Consider the following 21,553-nt stretch of genomic DNA (forward strand, 5'->3'; position numbering starts at 1 on the left):
GCACACAGGCCCCGCGGTGCATGTTGGTGACCAGCTCTGCTGAGGACTACTCACAGGGACCCTTCCTCACGCGGAGAGGCCGGCTGTCTCTTGTCTGCAGCTGGGGGCAGCTCGCAGCCGGATCCCCTTCGTGTCCTTCTCCAGCTGCTTTTCCTTTTGCCCATCTCCTCAGCTTCAGCCTGAGCTGGATGCAGCTGACGACATCCCCAGGGCAGGAACAGACCACCGAGCCCCTGGCACGGCCTCTGGCAGAGGGAAAGAACCGTGACTGTCACAGCCAGCCCCAGGCCGGAGCCCCTCCTGCTGCAGCCGCTCCTGCAGACCCCGCTCCTTCCCCGCACTGCTGCTGAAGGCCCCTGGGTTAACAGAGCCCTGGGCCTGCCCGAGGCCCCGCTCGCCGCTGCCAGGACAGGCCGTGGGGCAGCCTGGGGCTGCGGGACAGGCCTCAGGGGAGGGGCTGGGGACGGGGCAGCTGCAGGGGGGGAGCGGGGCTGGGGGGGATCAGGGGGGCTCTGGAAGTCGGGGTGCCCAGTGCCTGTGATGGGAGGTCTGTCTCCTTCTCCTTCCCCTGCCCAGCCCTCAGGTCACCCCCGGGGATGCCCCAGCCGGCCCGGCTCCGGCTTGGAGCTCCCACCCACCACCCCCGGGCAGCCAGCAGGCAGAAGACACCCCGTCACCCACCCAAGGGCCTCGCTCACCTCAGGGGCAGCCCCAGCCCTCACCTCAGACGGGCCACGCAGCATCCCGGCAGAGCCATCCCAGGAGCACCCGTGCCCCCCGCCCGTGGCTCGGCCCTACCGATGACGTCCAGGTACTGCCGCACCACGCTCTTGGGGTCAGGGCCCAGGAAGACGTAGAAGTCCAGGATCCCGCCCGTCGTGCGCCAGGTCAGGGCCGGGCTGGGCTGCAGGAGCACATCTGGCGAAGCACGAGCGCCGGAGGAACAAGCTGAGGATGGGGACGTGGGCCAAGCCCATGCCCAGCACCTCCATGGGACTCACCCATCGCGTTGCTGTTCAGCAGAAAGACGCCGTGAGCCGAACCGCTGTCCTCCATCACCAGGTAGAAAGGGTGGGAGCCGTAGAGGTTGACCTGGGGCTGGAGTAGAGCACAGCGCAGTGCGGGTGAGGCTCCGTTGGAGGCCCCAGCACAGCACCCACCCCACCACCTGCCTGCCACTGGCCAGAAGCACCGTCACGGCTCGGGGTGCAAAGCCAGGGCTTGCAGCCCCAGACACTGCCTGAGTCAGCAGAGCTCTGCCCCAAACAAGAGCCCTGGACCGTGTCAGGGAAAGCGGCTTCTGAGCCAAACAAGAGCCCCAGGGGGGACAAAGCCTGACTTGGGGACAACGGTCCCACGGGCTTGCCCAGGGCTGAGGCCAGGTCCCAGAGCTCCACAGCCACCGATGCCTTTCCCCAGCCCCAAACAAGATGTCAGAGGTTGCAGGGCCACCCCCACAGGCGCAGATGAGCCACCTCCCTCTCCCTCAGCCCCGCTCCGTACCACAGGCGCCATATCCCGATTCCAGAGGGTGACCCTGGTCCACGCCGTGTCGAGGACCAGCGGCGTCTGGTGCTCCCCCAGCCCAGAAATGAAATGGGAGGGCAAAGAGGTGGAGATCTGCAGGAACTGGTCTGCGAAGAAGAGGGGCGCGACGGTGGTGTTCGGCCTGTTGGAGAGAAAGGGAGACTCCGGCAAACAGCCCCAGCGGTGCCCAGCAGCCCGGTTTCGACTGATCTCTGGGACTCCTGCTTCCCTTCCCAGGCACCGAACCGCAGAGGGGCTCAAAGCAAAGCCCCCGCAGCCGCTGACCGCCACCCCACTGCTGTCACCGCCATCCCCTGCCGCATCCCTGCTCCGTCCCACGCACCGCTGGGGTTGGGGCCAGGACCCGCTTCCAGACCGAATCCCTTCGGGAAGGCTCGGGGCAGGACGGGCACTTACAGGACCTGCCCGTCGCGCTGCCGGCAGACGACGAGGCCGAAGGGATCCTGGTTGATCTGCAGCCCGTAGAGCGGGGAGGCGGCTCGGCCGCTCGCCCGCGGCGTGGCCAGGGGCACCTCGTACCGCTGCCGGGCCGGGTCCCGCAGCTGCGGGGACAGAAGGGAGGGGGGGGGTGTCAGCGGGGGGGTCCGGAGCACCGGGGCACCGGGCCCGGGGCCGGCTCGCACCGTGAAGCGGAGGCGGGTGGGGGTCTCCAGCGCCACGTCCAGCCGCAAGCTGCCCACGGCCCCCGGCAGGAAGCTGGCGGCGACGCGGCGGAGCCGGGTGGCGGAGCCGGTGGCGGTGGCCGTCAGGTTCTCCGCCCGGTAGCTCCGGTAGCCGCTGGGGAAGAAGCACCAGGGCGGGCCGGGGCTGGAGCCGGGGCTGGAGCCGGAGCCGGCGGGTGCGTAGCAGCAGCCCCGCTCCTCGCAGTCCGCCCGCGACAGCAGCCGCTCGGGGCCGCAGTCGAAGCGTTCGCCCGGGGGCACCTGGCAGCCGGCGGCCCCGGGGCTGCCCGCCGCGGCGGAGCCCAGCAGCGCCAGCAGCAGCAGCGCGGCCGGGAGCCCCGGCCCCGCCATGGCCCCGCCGGCCCGGCCCGGCCTCCCAGCAGGCGCGGCGGGACCGGCCCCACGGCACGGAGGCGTCTGCGGGGCGGGACCGGCCCCGGGAGCGGGCGGGCGCCTTCTCCCGCCGGGGCCGGGGCCTTCCGCCTCCCGGAGCTGCAGGGAAAGGCGGTGAGAGAGGGGGGGCCCGGAGGGGAAGGGGGCGGCTGCCCCCAGCGCCCCAGGCCAGGGGGAGGGATGAAGCCACCCTTGTGCAGCCAAGGAAACAAAAATCAGTTGCACTGCTACAGCTTTGGTGACCACTACCTGCTACACAGACTTAGTTTTTAGATATTTGTTTATTTACAAAGCCTGCAGGCTCCAGCAGAACAAGAGCTGAGGGTTACATGGACGGGGTTGGTGGCAGTCAGGCTTCCTGCGAGCCCAGCCTGGAGCCCAAGCACTGTCTGAGCCACTGGAGAGTCCGGTAGTGCTGGGGATGGTCCTGCTGGATCTGCTGGACGATGGCATCGATGGTCTGGAGCCGGTGGCGCAGTTTCTGGTGCTCATTTCTCCAGGCTTGCTCCGTGCGGCACAGGGGAGTGTACGTCCCTTCCTTCAGCGCCTGCAGGTGCTTCCGGCGAGTCTGGTAGGACACGATCTCCAAAAGGTTCTGAGGAAAGCAACAACAGAAATTGCTTTGACAGCAGGCCGCAGAGAGAAAAGCACTAAGAAAGGCAGGTGACTTTTGTCACCGGTACTGGAACCATCACATTCTGAAAGGGAAGGGCTTCTGAAGAGGGACAGGGCTATGAAGTCCCCCTTGTAGCGGCAGAACAGCTGCTAACGGGTACAGCCAGAGAAGTGGTTAGGTTGGAAGAGACCTTTAAGATCATTGAGTCCAACCATGAACCTAACGCTGCCAAGTCCACCATTAAACCGTGTCCCTAAGCACCACATCTACACGTCAGCTAATAGAAAAAAAAAAAAAAAATTAAATGTTCATCACAGAATTCCATAAACCAGAGAAATACCTGCATGCACAGGGCAACCCTCGCCAGGACAGAGTTTGACCAACTTACAACCTTTGCAGGAGGGCATTCAAGACCTTCAGCTGGCTCTCAAATCTGTGACATATGAGCAGCCAGAAAGCACTCACAGAGGAGAGCTGTGACCGGGTATTTTCAAGACACAAACCATGTCCTTCAGGCTGATGTCTCCAGGTGAATGCTGCCTCGCTAAGAGTACAACTGCAGCCCAAATTCAGGACCCCCATGAGCCCTCAAGGTGTGCTCAGTTAACTTAAAGTGCCGCTAAAATGCCAAGCACACTCAGTTCAGGATGGTGGCGAGACAGGGAGATGGGGAGCCGGCACCAGGAGAAAGCAGCCGGTCCCGTCGGGCTCGCGAGCTCCAGGGAGCGGAGCCGCTCACCCGTCGCTTCCTGTTCCGACGAGCTTCTGCGTCTGCATCGAGGCCGTCGCACTCAGGCTCCAGCCTGCGCAGTTCTCGCTGCTTTTCCAAGAAGGCGGCACCGAGGGACGCCTGGGCGCTCTCCAGCTCCAGGAGGGTTGCGTTGCAGTCCTGAATGTTCTGGCAAACGGAAGAGAAGGAAAGGGCAGAGTGTGGTTCTTCGTCCAGCTGCACTCCCAGCCATCTCCCCAGAACTCTCCTGTGGGGTTTTTTAAGGAGCCTCCAAAGCCTGTCCCGTCTGTGTCCCGACACCCCGCGTGTCTGCGCTCAGCCCACCCTGGTGCTCCTTACAGCCCCGGTGAACTCCTGCAGCCCTGCTCTGCTCGCTCACCTTCTGGGCTTTGCTGATCTTCTTTCTCAGCTCCTGTTTCTTGCAGTGGAAGACGCTCTTGGGGACAAGCTTCTTGTCTCTTTTGTTCTGACCCTCTCCACGAAGCGCTATCACCTCTCTGCGAGAAACAGATGCCTCCATATCACGAATCATCTTCTCCTGCTGCTTCATCAGCTGGCCGTAGCGGACCTGCCGTGTGTCAAGATATGAAATAGGCTGAAAGTAACCAATGTTCACAAACGGCACCGAACCGATTCTGTGCGGCACATCCCCTCCACATAAACCAGACATACGTGACACGTGAGCGTTGGCAAGCCAAATTTGCTCTAAACCCAAACCCGGTTTGCCCTGTGTGGATCTAGAAAGCAAAGGGCTGGATTATCAACTCGTCTAAAGTAATCTTCAAAAGGTTTCACTGGAACTCCTTAGCAATAGGAAAAGCAGAAGAGTAAAGTAACCTGGGAACAAAAGGGAAGAGTTGCTTTGCCAGAAGACAGAAGGCTTCCCTAACCAGTGATTAAGATGATGCAATATTTAGTCATCAACATTCCTTTGCTTATAAATTGGGGTCACGGCATAAGGTGGCAAACATATTATGTTTTAAATAGATTTCTCAGGTGTCTCTAGACTCTGCTGCAGCCCATTACACGGCAGGCGCAAGGAAGGCACGAAGAGCACGCACGCTGGATGTATTTCATTCAGCCCAGCTGGAGGGTGTACGATTTCCAACATTGCTGTGGCCTGGCAATGCTGCTTCCCCAGCCCGTTTCTCATCTCCTGCCTTCAGCAACGCCGAAGCTGAATCCATCGTGTGCAGCTTCCCCTCCCCAGTGCTCCTCCCCCGGGGCTCACCTGCATCCTGTGAATCTCTGTTCTCATGGCGTGGAGCTCGCCGTGCCCTGACTCAGACTCCACCGCCGCACGCATCTCTCTCGTCAGCTGGATCTTCTTCTCCCACAGCAGGATTTGATGCCTTCAGTGACAGAAAGGGAAAGCGGCACCTTTGTCAGCGCCCGAGAGGACGCTCGCTCCCTGTGCACGCGTGGCAGCACGCTCCCGAGCTCAGTCCTGAACATGGAGCTGAAGGTTCAGCAGAACCTGAGGGTTTGCATGTGGGACACGTAAAAGGGCAGCCAGGAGCAGCGTGGAACCAGACAGGGAGCTCCGCCATCCACAACGTGGCACGGTGGTGGCACGGTGACTAACAACAAGCGTGCCCAGGCTGCCGGGGGCTGGTGGACCCCAGTGAGCTGCCCAGCGCAGCACGCTCGCTCCGAGTGACTGGCGGAGGAGAGCGCAGGCAGAGTCACCCCATACAGATCTCAGCAACGTCCAGCACGAGCCTGCTGGAACTGTTAAAGCCGACATCCTCACGGCTCTCGCTGCTTGCAGAGACAGCTAAAGCACCTTTCAGCTTCTGCGCCCCAAAATCCATGAAACTCCTTTCATCTTCTCCGAGAAGGACAGAAGCACATTTGCTGTTGCTGGTTCAGTTCGACGAGCAGAGAGGAAAGGTGACATGGACACCTACATTCAAAGAGGGTGGCACAAAGCAAGAACCTCTCTGGTACCTACTCTGCTTCCACCAGGCTGTTTAGGAGTCTTTCCTTCTCCTCAGTCAGCTGACTGTGCTTCTCCTGCATCTCAACCGACTCTTTTTCTGCTGCCTAGGTTTGGGAAGCATAACATTGTCAGACAACACAACGTGGTCAGACTAAGAAAGATTTACACGGTCACTGTCTGCCTCCGATCTGCACGGGAGGCTGAGACCTGGAAATGAGATGTCTGTACCTTGAGAGAGCGCACAAACTCGTTCTCGGTGATCGTGTTGCCATATTGCAGCTCCTCGAAGCTGCTGCTGTTCTTGTGGATCAACACATTCAGCTTTATCAAGTCATTGGACATGTTCCTCATGTGACGTTCGATGTCTTTCTGCTCTTTTGTTTCCTGCTGAATTTCATCTACAGGTGAACAGAAAAAAAAAAAAAAAAAAAGTCTTAAAATTCCCACAAGCAGCAGGTGGAACACAGGCAAGGCGTGACAGACTGCCATCAGACCAGACAACGCTGCCTGCAGAGCCACCTGCGTCCCACGTACCCAGCCAAACCGTTTTTCCACAAGCCCAAAACCCAAATACGGTTTTGAAGGAGACTGCTGTGGAAAAGAGCTGGTTTGAGCCAAGGGAAGCGCCATCGTGGTGGGGACATTTACCCACCAACTACTTGCAAACGTTATTTAAGAAGTGTAGCACGTGACACGGCCACTTCGGTTCGGTTGTGCCCGTTAAGGCAGCGGGATCAGTCGGGACAGGGAATAACGCCAGGCAGAGCAGCAGAGGTGCCTGGCTCGTAGCCCCAGAGCAGCACTGGGGCCGCCTGCGTTACTGCTCACATGGACGTAGGAGCACGGCGCATTCTCTGGTGAAGGTCTGGCTCACCCGTCCGTAAGCCCTCGCTCCCTTTTTCCTCCATTCACAGCTGAACGTTTTAAAAAGAGTTGGGGAATGACCTACTTTCCCTGCGCACTTTCTTCTGCTGCATTACTGTGATCCGTTTCTTTAACGTATCCAGGGAGGCTACTTGTTCCTCCCGTTGGTGTGTTAACTTGACCAGCTCTTGCTGCTGATTGAGCCAGTGCTTTTGTAGCGTCATCACCTCAGAGTGATATTCTTCTATCTGCTTGGACAGCTTGTTGATCTCCATTCCCAGTGGCCCCAGTTCTTGACCCTGGATGAGGGCAAGGTTGGGGATTAATCAGGCAGAAGCTGCTGAAGCACTTTTTGCAGAAGGCCGGTCCAGCTGCTGAGATGCCTACCGAATACTTCCGCTATACTGTTACTTCCTTTGTGCCTCTATTTCCCAGGAGCTGGATGGGACCAATCATTCCTGACCTCACGGGAACAAATGCAAGGGAAGCCCGAACAGCTCTCAGGCTCTGGGGCGAGAGGGGCCTCCTAAGCTCCTACAACAGGCACACCTGGGTGTCCAAGAGTCTGCCACAGCACTCATTCTTGCATTGGGCTCTATAAAGGTCTTGCAGCTCACGGTGCCAGGGGCAGACCTGGGTATCTATCAGCTGAATGGGGCCAAGCACCAAGTGATCTACATCACCCCGCCTGCTCCATTCGCCCCTTGTCAGGATTTGCAGGTTTTCTGATGAGACCCTAGTTACTCCCAGAGTATTGATGTCATTCAACGTTTTCATCGGGCGCAGACAACTCCCTGCAGAAATCTGTGCTGGGCACACCCTCATTTCACAATTCCCTCATGCCAGCTCCTCCCCCCCGTGCACTAAGAGCTGTTTGACAGACGTAAACATTTACATTAACTAGTGCAGCTTTTAAACCTCTATACTGATGCCTGAAAGTTTTAACTACTCAGCACTTACACAGTTACATTTATCAGGGGCACCTCTGGTCACCACAAAGAATAAAATCAAGCCTGGGACTGAAATGGGAATGTACATACCCCCTGCCGCGCAAGAATCTTCTCCAACCTCTTGTTGTACTGGCTGAGCACCGCTTGCCTGTTCTCGGTCAGGAGACTGCACCTTGCAATCTCGCTTTCCCTGCAGCTGATCAGGTCACAGGTATTTTTTACTTCCTTGTCCAGCTGACAAAGTGTGTTTTGGAGAACTGTCAGCCTGCAGCTGGTATGAGTTGCATTCAGAATAACCTGGGCCACATCATTCTCAACCTTGGAAAAATGCAGCTCCTAGGAACGCCAACAGACAGAAAACAAATTACTGTCACCAGCAGCAGCCCACTGATTTGGAACGCCCGCTTCCCGAGGCACAGGAGTCAGGGGATTTAGATTCTCCTCCCAGGTCTGTGCCACAAGCTGCGAGCCAGCCACTTACCCGCTCTGTACCTTTGTTTCTCCATCTCCTGACGGAGATACCAACATTTACCTCTGCCATAAGGCTGCTGAAGAGCATGAAGGAGCCCAAACATCCCAAAGCCTTTAAGAGGCCGCGCTCATCACCTCTGCAGTTACCTGCCCTGCCTGGGTGTCTCCAGCTGCCCGGCTCACCGGAGCAGGACATTCTCCACCACACCCGACAAACACGTCCCTCACCGAACCACCACCGCAGCAGCCAGAAAGGCGGGTGCCTGTTGAGCGCAGCGCGAATGCAGCCGGGTGACTTCTGCTGCCCCCGCGCCGCCAGCAGCCACGACTCTCTGGCTACATCCAGCCGTGCACCGCAGGTGCTGATGGGAGACAACGCGAGTGTCCGCTTGTTGGTGTGCCTGTGGGAAGGGGGCGGGGGGCCCCTCTCTCACAACGGAAGCCAGCCCTGGAACTCTTCCTCTTGCTCAAGATAATGCCCCCGATTTAAAAATCCCAGGGCCAGGCTGAAGTAACCCGCAGAAATACAGAGGTGTGGGTGCCTTGTTAGTGCCAGCCCACACAACTCAACACCACAAACACTACGCTGAATCTTCTAGTTTTTCTATCTGTTCCAGTTACACACTCCCAAAGAGAGCAACTGATCGTGCCACAAAGAACTGTGGGTCTGGTTCGATTGCTCCTTGGGCTGTAATCCTCACTCAGGAACGAGAGCAGGCCTGTATCGCATTCCATGATGCCGGACAGAGATACAGGTTAGTTCAATGTGGAGTACAGCAGTACTACATATCCACTGTCTTCCTCCAATACATAAGAACTGGTACTACTTTATGGTAAAAACTCCCAGAATTCATCGTTCTGTCCCGTTTTTTAAGTAAAGAAAGAACAGTACATTATGTGTCAAGGCCTTTTTGGCCAAACCCTCTCGCGTACACCAGAATCCCGCAATAAGAGCACTGGAAGAACCAAACTGAAGTCACAAACTCAGCAGACCTTCAACTGCAGATCTGAAAAGCAGAACGAAGGCGCGGACGAAACACACTTGAGAAACACCGCTCAGGGCGGTTTCCTTCCCCCGCCCTCCCAAACGGAAGAGATAACACACCAGGTCTGTTTTTCTCCTACGGAGCTTTGCAGCCAGCTGCGAGAAGTGCTTTGTGGCTTTGCTGGACACCATCTGGTCCTGAAGCTTTGCCATGATTTCGTTCTCCATCTGCACTTTGGCATCAGTTCCTTTCTCTATGTCCTTACTGATGGACAGCAACTGATTCAGACAAGCAGCTTGATCCTAAACGCAGGAAAGACAGGAGACAGGGTCACTACAACTGTTTGGGGAAGGGGATTAAACATCTGTGTCTGATTTGAAAGGTTCTTCTTCCAAGTAACTCTCCTCACCATCCTGGTCCTGTTGAGGGCCTGCTCTGTCTCGTGGAGAACGCGAGCGTAGGTGCCAGATTCCACCTTCAAGGCCTCCTGCCTGGAAAGGCACCGGGCAATCAGCTTCTTTGTCATGTTGGCATCGTTCTGTGAACGGCTCAGGATGGCGACAAGCAACTCATTCTTCTCCTCCTCCTTCCTGATTGACTTCCTACAGCCATGGATGTCCGTTTCTAGGGACTTGAGGTCATGTCTGTACTTGCTGGAGAGGCAAAGAGGATGGAAAATCACCACAGGGGTAGACTCACGCGCTGAACAGTCATCTACAAATTCCTCTTTTCAAACACGCTACTGCAGCGACAACAGACCAAGGAGGAAGATCTTTACAAAGGCCACCCTGCTGTGACAGTGCAGAGTCATCAGAAGATGGATGGAGACAGAAGACTGAAAAGCAAACGTACGTAGGAAAATTAATTCCCGCTTTCAGTCCTGTCCCCACCCCCCACTCTTACCAGGATGCCACCATCAAAGCACATTGCAGGCAATCAGCCAGGCTGACTCCAAAGCAAATAAGCGCTTCCTTTGGCAACAACAGGACGGTTTTCCTGATGATTTCTGAAGGCATCACAAAACCCTAACTGAGAGCGACAGGTAAAATCCCTCTTGAAGTCTAGCTCTTTGGATTGAGAGATGTTGCAAAGGTGAAGGAACTCTTCTAAAGGACTAAAATATGAACAGAAAAACTCTAAACAGCTTTAAAAACCCCACACATTTGGGGGGAGAGTTGTGTTTTGGATACAGAATAGTGACGAAGAACTGTGCTTCCTATCCTTTAACCTTACTACGTGCTTCAGAGCAGCAAACTTGTTCTGCTTGACATATCCTACACGCGCAGCAATAAACTGGAGACGCACTGCCCCTTTCAGCATCCCTCCCGTCCAACCCGTGTGAGGTCTCTCCTGGGACTGTTCTCAGATACCGTACCTCAGCAGCGCTTGGGTGGCGATATAGACCTCATCTCTCTGCTTCATTCCCGCCAAGCTGCTATTCCAGTGGTTCATCAGTCGCTTTTTCTCCATGTTAATAGCCTGAACCTCCATACAAGCCTGGGGGAGAGAGGATTTGTAGACAGGAGAAATCTATACTAGGCTGGGAAACCAAATTCACGTTACAATGCCTTTTTTTTGGTGTGTGTTCATAATACGCTGGGCAGGAACAGCTTCAGCTAACGTGCCTCTGGTTTATGGTCACCCCCGACCACAGAGCATAGGTCTGCAAGGAAAAAAATGCAGAGAGGGTGGGGGAGGAAGTGATTTATAGGCAATTCTTGAGGACAAAGGGAAAGACAAAACAAACCAAAACAAAAAAGTCTTCATTCCTCCAAACAGGAACTGATCATACAACTCTGTCCTACACTGTAGCTACCACGTGAGCATGAGCCAACGGGGTCGGTCCTTCCAGAGGGAAATATTAACCAGAAGCAAAAAAAAAGCATTCTCCTACCTCATTTGCTGCTTGCCGAGTTACTTTTGTGTCCTCTGCCTGAGCCACAAATTGAGCTTCGAACAGAGCAATCTGTTCCTGCAGCTCGTAGGCTTTCCGGGTCAAGCGGTCTACCAGAAGATCCTAGAGAGGCAGAGCCAAACAGCTCAGGATGAGTAACATAATCTCAGGCTTAACCAACTAAATTCTACAGCAATAACTTGGGCTGAAAATGAATTCAGTTAGCTTTGATTCCTACTGAAACTCTTCCATTCCTATCCAAACGACTCCTGAATGCAGCAGTGACAATTTTCAAGAGAACAAAACCTTCTTTGCTGGTTTTTATCGTTCCACCCACAGTAGGAAATTGGTCCTTCAGATCTGAAGCAGCATTCATCCCTGCCAGCATGGGTTACATTGCGCCACCTCTCCAGCAGCTGGGAATCTTGATAATTTATGGTTTAAAATCCTTTGTTAAAAACCATCTAAATCCATTCCATCTCAACCGTTTGCCCGCAATTCTGCATCAACAGTAATTAGTTGGTGTCCTGCTGCAAGCAGGAGGCAGCAGAGGGAGCTCCAGCACACCGACCGCTCAGTTCACCTTCCAAGTTCGCTCTTCCTTGGGACTCAGAGCAATTCTCCAGACTTCAACATATGATACTTCTTTGCTAAATATCTTTCTGCCCCCACACCCCCGTTGCCTGCGTGAAGAGTGATCACTACTGATTACTACTTCCTATTATAAGGCTCATAAAAAAATTCTGTTCAGTACATGCCACTATCTTGGTGGTGGGGATTCTTCTCATTTTCAATTATTTGGGGAAAATATCCCCACGCACCTTCCATGGTGTCTGTATATTCACTACAGCCTTCCTTCTGCCAAGGCAGCACGTCCTCCGAGACTCGCCGCTAGCTGTCACCTGAATTCATTTATTTATTTGAAAGAAGAGAGTTTTACTTGATACCTGTTTTTTCTTTTCCACGTCAGCTTGGGCCTTCTCCAGCTCAGCCCTCTTTGTCGACCGTTTCGTTAGTAAAATATTATGGTGCATATGGGCCGTGTTCTGCACGTAGAAGAGGTGCAAGGCCAAGTTTTCAACCTGGGTCTGCATTGCAGAGACTGGGGAGGCAGGGGGAAAAATATTTACAGAAAAGTATGTTTGTAAGACACACTTTAAACAGAGGTAAAAGGGAAAGAAACACAGAAACACCCAAAGCCAAATTCGCACACTGACCAGCCAAATCAGCCCCCCTGAAATGTGAATTTGCATCGGCTTTGGAGTACAGCTCCACAAGCACAGCTAATATCTTGGTAAGCAATTCATTGCTTCCCAGCACTCAGAAGCCCAGGAGATCAAAGAAGGGGCGGCCTCAGGAGGCTGTGACTCCACTCCTCTGCCCCAAAACAGAACTGTCTCTTTCTCAGTCTGTTGAACGCTTCTCTATTTTTTTCAGCAACCTGCCAAACCTTTCTAGGCAGTTTATCCTACGCTGAGCTACCCTCGCCATCACAGTTGTTTTCCTGTCCCCTACCCACAGGCCTGCAGCACAACCAGCATGAGTCAAGTCCATTTCTTTGGCTGGGACGGGTTCCCACACGGATGGCACTCTCAGGCTCCCGCGTGCCCCTCACGACCCACGACCTTTGCGATCTCGTCACACCCTTACAGAGACACAGGCAAACGTAACAGAGCGACAGGATCTTCCTCCTTCTAAGTCACAGAGCAGCCCATCTGCCCGGAACAGTTTTAGTCCTAAAGACCTTCTCAGAAGTACAAGGTAGCCACACGGTCTTAGAAACAACCAGGAATACCTGTGAAAGGTTTCAGCGAGTGCCTGATTCCTGATCAATGTTACTGTATTTTTCAATCCAATGCTTGACTTGGATTCAAATAAATCCCTTTCTCCACACAGTACTAGAGCCAGGAAACCTGGCAAGGGCTGCCTCGGTCACCTTTCTGGCGTTCATCGTGTGTGTTCTGACACATTTGCTTGTAAGTAAGCCTGAGGCCCTCCAGCTCCTCCTCCAGCTGCTGACGTGCTGCGGCCACCTGAGAACGGCGGTCGTGGCTCTTCTCCAGTTCCAGCTGCAGGCGGGCCAGCTGCTGCTGCGCTCCGTAAAGAACCAGCCCAAGCTCTTCCCTCTCTGCTTGCCCCTTCTTCGCTGCTGCCCTCTGCAAACACAAGAGGAAACCAGTTACCTGGCTTCAGCTCGGGCAGGGGTGGGCTGCTGCGGGAAGGCAAAGTAAGAATGCCACGTACCAGTTCCTGAAGCTCTAGGCTCACTTTTTCCATCTGCTTAGTGAGGTGACTCTTCAGGGCAGCCTGGAATCTTCTCATCAGAGGCTGTCAAGAAGTATGACATTGATACAAGTCAACGTACTTGTGTAAAGAAATTATGAAGAAACCTTACTGCTGCCCCCGCTGTTAAATAACACAGCGTATTTTCTGCCACAGACCCTTGCATTCTTCCTTTAGCTACGCTCACTGTAACGAGTGAGAGGAGTTACATAGTGGGTATTTGTTGACAGCAGAAAGCCACTACTGAGGATATCTGAAAGTCAGAAACACATCAGAAGAGCTGCCTCTGAGAGCCCATCCCCTCGCTCTTGCTGACAGTACTTCTCTTTCAGGAGCACTGAGGAGTATCAGATTTACCCACTACACGGCTCCCTCCTGAGCCTCCCGTTTGGGGTTAACCCTGAGGGAGCAGACACGCTCAGAAGTCAGTACTTCTGCAAAAGCCTGTTTTAAACACGTGGTTTCAGCCTATGGCTGAGCCGCTGCTGACAATCTACCTTGTGTATTTCATACAAATAAAAACAGCAGGTCTGCGAAGAAGAACGACAAGATTGGAGGACTTCTCACATGTTCTAGATCCAAGACAACCAGCTCTGTTTCTTCTACGGTTTCTTCACTTCTTCCACTCATTTCGTGCCCCTCAGCTCCACGCTGCTGGCATGTCTGTTCCCGCCTTTGGTCACCATGCTCACTGGTGAGCTGATCCAACTGCTCAAAGGCAGTCTCTGAGCAGAGAGAAATGGGTTCTCCAATGTCACCTGGACCCCACCCCCCAAGGAAAAAAAAAAAAAAAAAGAGAAGAAAAAGACAAAGAAAATGCTTAGATTTCAAAGTGTTGTGCCTCCAGTTGGACTAACAATGACGAGAAAGGGAGAAAACTAGAAACTGTGCTTGACGGGTGGTATGGAGTGTTGTACTGTTAGCAAGGGACTGAAGGATACCTGACTCTGTGCAGCTGTTCCGCTCCGCTGACCACGCAGACACCTGCTGAGGAGCTCCTGAAGGAAGGGGAGGGTTTTCTCTCTCGGTTACTGGCTGCTCCATGTCACCCAACGCAGGAGGACAACTGTCTAATTCGACTTTGTCCAAGAAAGTCTCAGGGGATTTTTTCTGAAACGTAAAATCCACCACCTGAAACAGCTTTTCAGTCTGCCCTGACAATCTGCTTGTTTCTGTCACCACGAGACAAGAACGATGCAGACACAGAATCGGCAAGAGGGCCTTGTTCTAAACTCAGCCCACAGATACACTGGCAAAGCTGTGCCTCTGCCGATTCAAAAACCACCTTTACCCACATGCAGCACGACAGAGGAACCTCTCCAGCTCTGTCACAGCTTTTGTAGACTTTGTGCCTGACCAGTTAGCTTCTCTCTGTTCAGTTCTGGTCGGGTTTGTGTTGGCAGCAACAAAACCGCCCCAGGAGAATTTGAAGTTACAAATACCGGCCATGCCTTCTGTGAATAAGATTGTGTGTGTTGTTAGTGTCTCACCTCTGCAGAACTAACAAACAGCTCTGTAGCTCCTCTTTCTGCTGGTGGAAATGTCTCTTTTTGGTCCTGCAGAGGAACGGACCCTTCTTCTTCACTGTCGCTCCCATTCTCCGCCTCTACTGCCTAGCACACACACAGGCAAAAAGCAGAACAGCAGCGTTACAGCAGGTTGTGCATTTGGTTTAATGCTCATGCTACGGTGCTGTAACAACTGCTTTTTGTCATGGGAGTTTAATTTTGAAGTTTAATCTCGTTCACAAGAACAGTCACCCAGGCAGCATGAAGACGGTAAAGATCCTGACAAAAATTCTACACACCACTTTTAATTTCAGATGTGTCTCTGGCTCACGTCTATTTTTTAAAAAAATGCCCTTAGGGATTTTAGTCCTCCAGCTGGTGCTACATGTAGCCAAACTATTATCTTCTTTTTAAAGAGACACCATTTTATCCCGTACCATCATTTGCCAAATTCAAGTATCGTGCAGTACCAACAGACAAAAAAAACTTAGCACCACCAACCTCGAACACAGCCCCCGTACGTGTGTCTGTGAGATGGGGGCAACCTCCCGTTTAACATGCCTACAGCCATCTGGGAGCTGAGTGAGAAGCACATGCTTCAGGACGCTGCTGACACACAGAACTACAACTACATTTAACTTGGTTTTTTTAATAGGCAGGGCAAGACTTCAACAACCGCTCCCTTGTTTTACTTCTCCCTATTGAAACTGCTTCCACGAAGCCATCACTCTGCAAGGAGAGCGTAGGAACATCATGCTGCCCCGCGAACGTTCTGAAGGAAATCACCTCCATAGCAAGAGGCAACGGAACTCGGACGATATTCCGCGCAGCGGAGCCGGATTCCACCCCAGAGCCCTCTGCTGCGCCACCGGCGGCCTCCTCCATATTGCTGGGCTGGGGATGGCCTGTGCCTGCAACCAGAGCGGAGGGAAGAGTGAGAACCAGCCCAGCTCCCCGGGGCCCGCCAGCTGCAGGCCGCCGCGGGGCTGGGCACGGGCACCCGCGGGGCCGGGGAGGCCGGGCGGCCGAGGGCCGGGCGGTTCAAGGCCCGGCCGCGGCCCAGCCCCGCACTCACCCGCCGCCGTCTGCGCCATGTTCCCGTGTTCCCGTTGCCAGGCGACGCAGCAACACCCGGTCACGTGAGCGCGCCGGGCCGCACCACCTCAGCCCGTGGAGGGGGGGGGAACGCGGGCCGCACCACCTCGGCTCGTGGAGATGGGGGGGGGGCTGTGGGGGGGGCGCTCGGCCCGCACTACCTCAGCCCGCCGGGCCCGGGGGGGGGCCCGCGGCGTCCCGGCCGCCCTGGCGGCGCCAGCCCCGGTGCGGGGCAGCAGGTAACGGCGCCGAGGGCTGGAGTCCGGGCGGGGGGAGCTGCGGGGACGAGGCACCCGGGACGCTGCCCAGCACCCCGGGGACGCATCCATTTTCTTTTATCCCGCTCTTTGTCTTCCCTTCCCACCGGAGCCCCGAGGCGCTCGGTGTGCTGCCGGCTGGGGGCTGGCGGAATGCGAAAGAGTTCATTTTAACTTTATTTTCTGCTGTTCTGGGCTGGCTCCCTAAAGCTTGGGGTGTATTTAGGATTGCCTTCCTTTTGGGGAGGGGGTCCTCTCTCAAATTGCCCCAGTATCTACCTCTTCCTTTGCTGTTATCAGCAGAGACATGAAGGTGGATGGTCGGTGTAATAAGTAACATATTGTGCTTTGTTCATTAAACCTGTATGGGAAGGTATGGATGGAAGATTTATGTGCCCGCAAGGCTTGATAGCCCAACCGAAGGACATCCGGCAAAGTCAACAGGACCCGCAGCTGAGGGGGTTGAGTAGTCACATTCTTGCATAAGTTCACCCACAGGGCAACGAGGAAGACCTTCAGCCTTCATCCTTAGGATCACCAGGAGGCAGAGAAAGACCCCCCAGCAACAGAAGGAACATGCGCAGAGTATCGCCCTGATTGTGACATCGCGAATGCAGGAAATGAGACTGTATATAATGTGCTTACACGAGGCGGGAAGGCGCGAGCCGTTGGCGGAGCGCAGACTCCCCGGCCGCCCAGCGCTGCCTTTGCTCTTGTTCGCTTGCTAATATAATAAAATTCGCATTGGATTTTGACACTTTAAATTGTCCGTGTCTCTACTTATCACAAACAGAATGAGTTAAAAAATTTCAACAAAACAAGGAACAAAGTCTGAAATACAAATTACTGGGATAAACCTATGTTAAGGCAGGTTTATTAAATGCAGTTATTCTGTCACAGAACAGATTGACAGAACAGTCGAGGTTGGAAGGAACTTCTGGAGACCATCTAGTCCAACCTCCCTGCTCAAAGCCTATGACCTCGTCTAGTCTTTCAGTTGGCTTTGGATTTTTTTATTTGACTCCAGTTTCTACACAAAGGTATTCTGACAAGTGTTCAAGCCATCCAATCACAGTTAACCTTAAGCCCAACAACAAAGAAGCAAAAGAAAAGGTAAGTGAAGGTAGTTTTTCTTCAAGGCAATAAATACTATTAAACATCACCAATTAACATGTGTACGCCCTGCAACTGAAGCATCCTGAATTGACAATAATTATAGCAGTAAGTCTAAAGTTTTACAATACTTACTTCAGAAAAAACAATTCCAAATCTAAGACTTTGCAGCTGTTTAGTTTAATATCCACCTACACCTGTTCTTTTACTCATTTTATTGACTCTATCAGCCTGTCTGGGCTCTACATTTTTCAGAATGCAAGATGTATATAGATATGGTCCTACTTTCTATCTCAATGAACAGTGACACAGTAAAGTACTCGGACATTTCCGATCATCACTCCAAGCTGGGCTAAAAACTGGCTGGATGGCCAAGCACAGAGAGTGGTGGTGAAGGGAGTTCAATCCAGCTGGCGGCCGGTCACAAGGGGTGTCCCCCAGGGCTCAGCACTGGGACCGCTCTGGTGTCACATCTTGATGGATGAGCTGGATGAGGGGATCGAGTGCTCCCGCAGGGAGCTTGCAGATGACACCACGTTGGGTGGGAGTGTCGATCTGCTGGAGGGCAGGGAAGCTCTACAGAGGGATCTGGACAGGCTGGATCGCTGGGCCAAGGCCAGTTCCACGAGTTGCAACAAGGTCAAGTGCCGGGTCCTGCACTTCGGCCACAACAACCCCCAGCAGCGCTACAGGCTGGGGAGGAGTGGCTGGGAAGCTGCCCGGCAGAGAGGGACCTGGGGGTGCTGGTCGACAGGCGGCTGAACGTGAGCCGGCAGTGTGCCCAGGTGGGCAAGGCGGCCAACAGCATCCTGGCCTGTGTCAGCCATGGGGTGGCCAGCAGGAGCAGGGAGGTGATCGTGCCCCTGTACTGGGCACTGGTGAGGCCGCCCCTCGAATGCTGGGTGCAGTTTTGGGCCCCTCAGGACAAGACAGACACGGAGGTACTGGAGCTTGTCCAGAGAAGGGCAGCGAAGCTGGTGAGGGCTCTGGAGAACAGGTCTGATGGGGAGCAGCTGAGGGAGCTGGGGTGGTTTAGTCTGGAGAAGAGGAGGCTGAGGGGAGACCTTACTGCTCTCTGCAACTGCCTGAAAGGAGGCTGGAGTGAGGTGGGGTCGGTCTCTTGTCCCAAGTGACAAGCCATAGGACAAGAGGAAATGTCCTCAAGTTGTGCCAGGGGAGGTTTAGATTGGACATGAGGAAAATTTTCTTTACTGAAAGAGTGGTCAGACATTGGAACAGGCTGCCCAGGGAGGTGGTGGAGTCACCATCCCTGGAGGTGTTCAAAGACGCACCCATGTGGTGCTCAGGGTCCTGGTTTAGTGGTGGGCTTGGTAGTGTTAGGATAACGGTTGGACCTGATGATCTTAAAGGTCTTTTCCAACCAAAATGATTCTTCTATGTTGCACCAGGGAGGTTTAGACTGGACAACAGGATAAATTTCTTTACCGAAAGGGTTATCCAGCATTGGGACAGGCTGCCGAGGGAAGTGGTGGAGTCACCAGCCTTGGAGGTGTTCAAAAAACGTGTTGATGTAGTGCTTCTAGACACGGTTTAGTGCGCATGGTGGTGTTAGGTCAACGGTTGGACTTGATGATCTTAGAGGTCTACTCCAGCCTAATGATTCCATCATTCTATGATCACTACTGGCACAGTTTTAAGAATGGGTCAGTTCATACCTCAGAGCTATTGTTTTAAGCTCTCTGACAGCTCAAGCAGACAGTGTGTTACTGGATTGACTTGGTTTTGGTGTTGAATGTTTCCTGGCAACTACAACTACAGAACTGGTTCTCATTTGAAAACAAAATCAAAAACACAGGTCTACCTCTGTTCCCAAGATACTTTCTTTTATGTCCCCTGGGATTGCTGCTATTATTCTAAGAAGTTTGGCTTTACACAAAATCCTGCTTAAATTGAAGATGGCAAGGAACAGCATGTATTACACAAATCTGCACACAAAGTTCCACCAACAGAACTTCATTGATTCAGGTTGTGAAAATTTATGGCTACTGATCACCATGTTCAGAAAAAGGAATCAAATAGCTACACAAGTTCACTACAAATATTTCAAATCTTACTGTATTAAGCCTTTGAGTGGAATGGATCATCAAAAGCAACAGGACTGCTTAAAGAATGGAAGAGAACTTGCATTTCCAATGCACTGAGAAAAAAAATAATAACCACCATCATCATCATTTAGTCAGATCAAAGTAAGTCCTCGCTTTTTATCTGTTATCTGTTTAAAGGCTCCATATTTAATAACAGAGCTTTAATAAAGAACAGAGGACTTCCCACATTTAAGATACCCAGAGGACTTCCTTAAGCTCCTCAGTACAACCTGACACCTGAAATAACAACATCCAAACAAAACACAGACATCTCACTGCGTTACTCAAAGGTCCATGGGGACTAAGGGTTTCTGTACAAAAGCCGGGGTAGTACAGATCTGGAAAAAAACAAAACCCATAAAGCACACTGGAGACTTTTTGGACTAAATAGTCGCCAAAGGAAGGTGCAATGGAGAGGGGATAAAACTAAACAAAATACAATCCGTTTAACTCCCAGGACACTGTACACTTTGTAAGTGAACAGGACAAAGTCTCCTTATCACAGTAACAGGTAAAACTTGGGGATAACACTATAGATTAGCCATGAGAGGTAGTTTTATGCATTTTATGCATATGAATATAACTTTTGATGAAGCTATTACAAAGTAAACATTTGAAGCCAGTTTATTCCCTACTAGTTGGTTTTCTGTAGTGGTTTTATTGCTTTTTACCCAAGGGCTTACGGAAATAAGCATTAATTAGGTCTTTTTTTTTCCGCTGATGGCAGAATACACACATGGTAATCTGCCCAAACCATTGTTTTCCCATGCTACAGCTACTGGCATAGTAGAAGCTAGCCCTAAAAGAAAAAAAGAGAGGACTAGAAGCTACTGAATATATTTTCCTGTTCATTGTCAGAGAAGTGATTGTCTCGATCTCTTTCAAAACAGACTTTGCTTTATACCCGTGTGTTTAGATACCCTTGCAGCTGGTTACCCTATGGAGAACTCCAAAGATTAACAACCAAATCTGAAGACCCAGGTGAACCTTGTAAAACACCATTCAGTGATTCTGCACCTTCCACACTGGTTTTGTTCAGCCATGTGCCTCTAGTGGTATATTCTACTTTTTGTAGTGAGATGCTCTAAGAGCTTTTACCGGCACATTATGTCAGCTTACGTGCCCTGTCATGACAAGCTTGAGTAAGGAATGCACTTGAACGCCAAGCTATGACTTTTCCTAAAGTCACTGGACGTGACCAGATCCGAAAGCACGCAGGGTGTTAACGTCAACAGTGTGATACACTTTGCAACAGCCCTACTGCTCATTGCTTAGTGAAGACACACCTCAAAAGAGCACTTAAGTCTTCCTCAGAAACTATCACTGACATTTCCAAGAACTGAAAAGACAGGCTGTCTTTCTGAAGCCGTGCAACAACTTCATGCTAATCATCCAGTGTCAGGAGACAGATCAAGAAGTTGTACAAGTTCAGAAGTACACTGACAAATCCAAGTTTTTTGTCCCCAAGGTCGGTTGGAGAGTTATCGCTGCAGTGAACTCACAGTCCACAAAGATCACTAACTAGTAAAATGTTTGGGGGCTGTTGAACTATAAAGTTGCAACTGTCTCTCACTCAAAATAAAAAGGTTGTCAGGACGCACTCAGTTTTGTAAAGCAGTCAGAGTACTACTTAACTAGAGGCTCTAGTTTGAGACTGGAAAACTCTCTGAACACCAGTATCACAGAACACAACTATTCCCGTTCTCGTGTTTCAGATTTGGAAGTATTTGCATTTTATTTCCAGTACTAATGGCATCACTTTTGTTCTAGCCAGTTTTATTATTTTGCTGTCCTGGCTCCCGGTCCTTTTGAGAGAAAGGTTTCATTCAATCCTTTGAACAATAACGATGAGGTTACTAACAATGAGTTTAAGAAAGAACTGACACACACAAACTTGTTCAGGCATCCAGAACAAAAGAACCTGGAAGTGTTGAGAGCAAAGTTCAGGACGATGAAGAAAAGGATCTATTTTTCATTTGTAATTAGACCAAGAAGGGAAAATGCTATAAAGTAGATTCAAATCATTTAGATCAGATTACCAGTGCAGCACTGTGCCAAATTATAAATTAGGAGTTTACTTCATTTGACATTTTTATCGATATTAGAAGCATTTTCCAAAGCCTCAGTAGAAATTGA

The 21,553-nt window shown here is 52.4% G+C and overlaps 1 protein-coding gene across 1 annotated transcript; it reads right to left on the bottom strand.

Moving 5' to 3' along the window:
• Positions 1 to 4,208: 4,208 nt before the first annotated feature.
• On the bottom strand, positions 4,209 to 13,992 carry LOC147412339 (coiled-coil domain-containing protein 40-like). Its single transcript, XM_086481464.1, has 14 exons — positions 13,907 to 13,992; positions 13,301 to 13,384; positions 12,993 to 13,212; positions 12,004 to 12,158; positions 11,057 to 11,179; positions 10,538 to 10,659; positions 9,572 to 9,815; positions 9,282 to 9,464; positions 7,796 to 8,041; positions 6,841 to 7,054; positions 6,120 to 6,289; positions 5,904 to 5,995; positions 5,181 to 5,301; positions 4,209 to 4,517 (listed from the first exon to the last, which is right to left on the bottom strand). The coding sequence occupies exons 1-14, from the start codon at positions 13,967 to 13,969 to the stop codon at positions 4,209 to 4,211; spliced, it is 2,346 nt and encodes a 781-aa protein (XP_086337590.1). The 5' UTR covers positions 13,970 to 13,992.
• Positions 13,993 to 21,553: the final 7,561 nt, after the last annotated feature.

This window comes from Leptosomus discolor, unplaced genomic scaffold, assembly GCF_034619465.1.
Source record: "Leptosomus discolor isolate bLepDis1 unplaced genomic scaffold, bLepDis1.hap2 HAP2_SCAFFOLD_106, whole genome shotgun sequence".
Lineage (NCBI taxonomy): Eukaryota > Metazoa > Chordata > Aves > Leptosomiformes > Leptosomidae > Leptosomus > Leptosomus discolor.

What these genes read in the sequence shown, in the direction of transcription:
- LOC147412339 (XM_086481464.1), bottom strand. Translation starts at nt 13,969, where the DNA reads ATGAGTGGAAGAAGTGAAGAAACCGTAGAAGAAACAGAGCTGGTTGTC. An exon ending in CTCGGCAAGCAGCAAATGAG is followed by an intron (nt 10,660 to 11,056) that starts GTAGGAGAATGC and finishes TCTCTCCCCCAG; the next exon opens with GCTTGTATGGAGGTTCAGGC. An exon ending in CAGAGATTCACAGGATGCAG is followed by an intron (nt 4,518 to 5,180) that starts GTGAGCCCCGGG and finishes GACACACGGCAG; the next exon opens with GTCCGCTACGGCCAGCTGAT.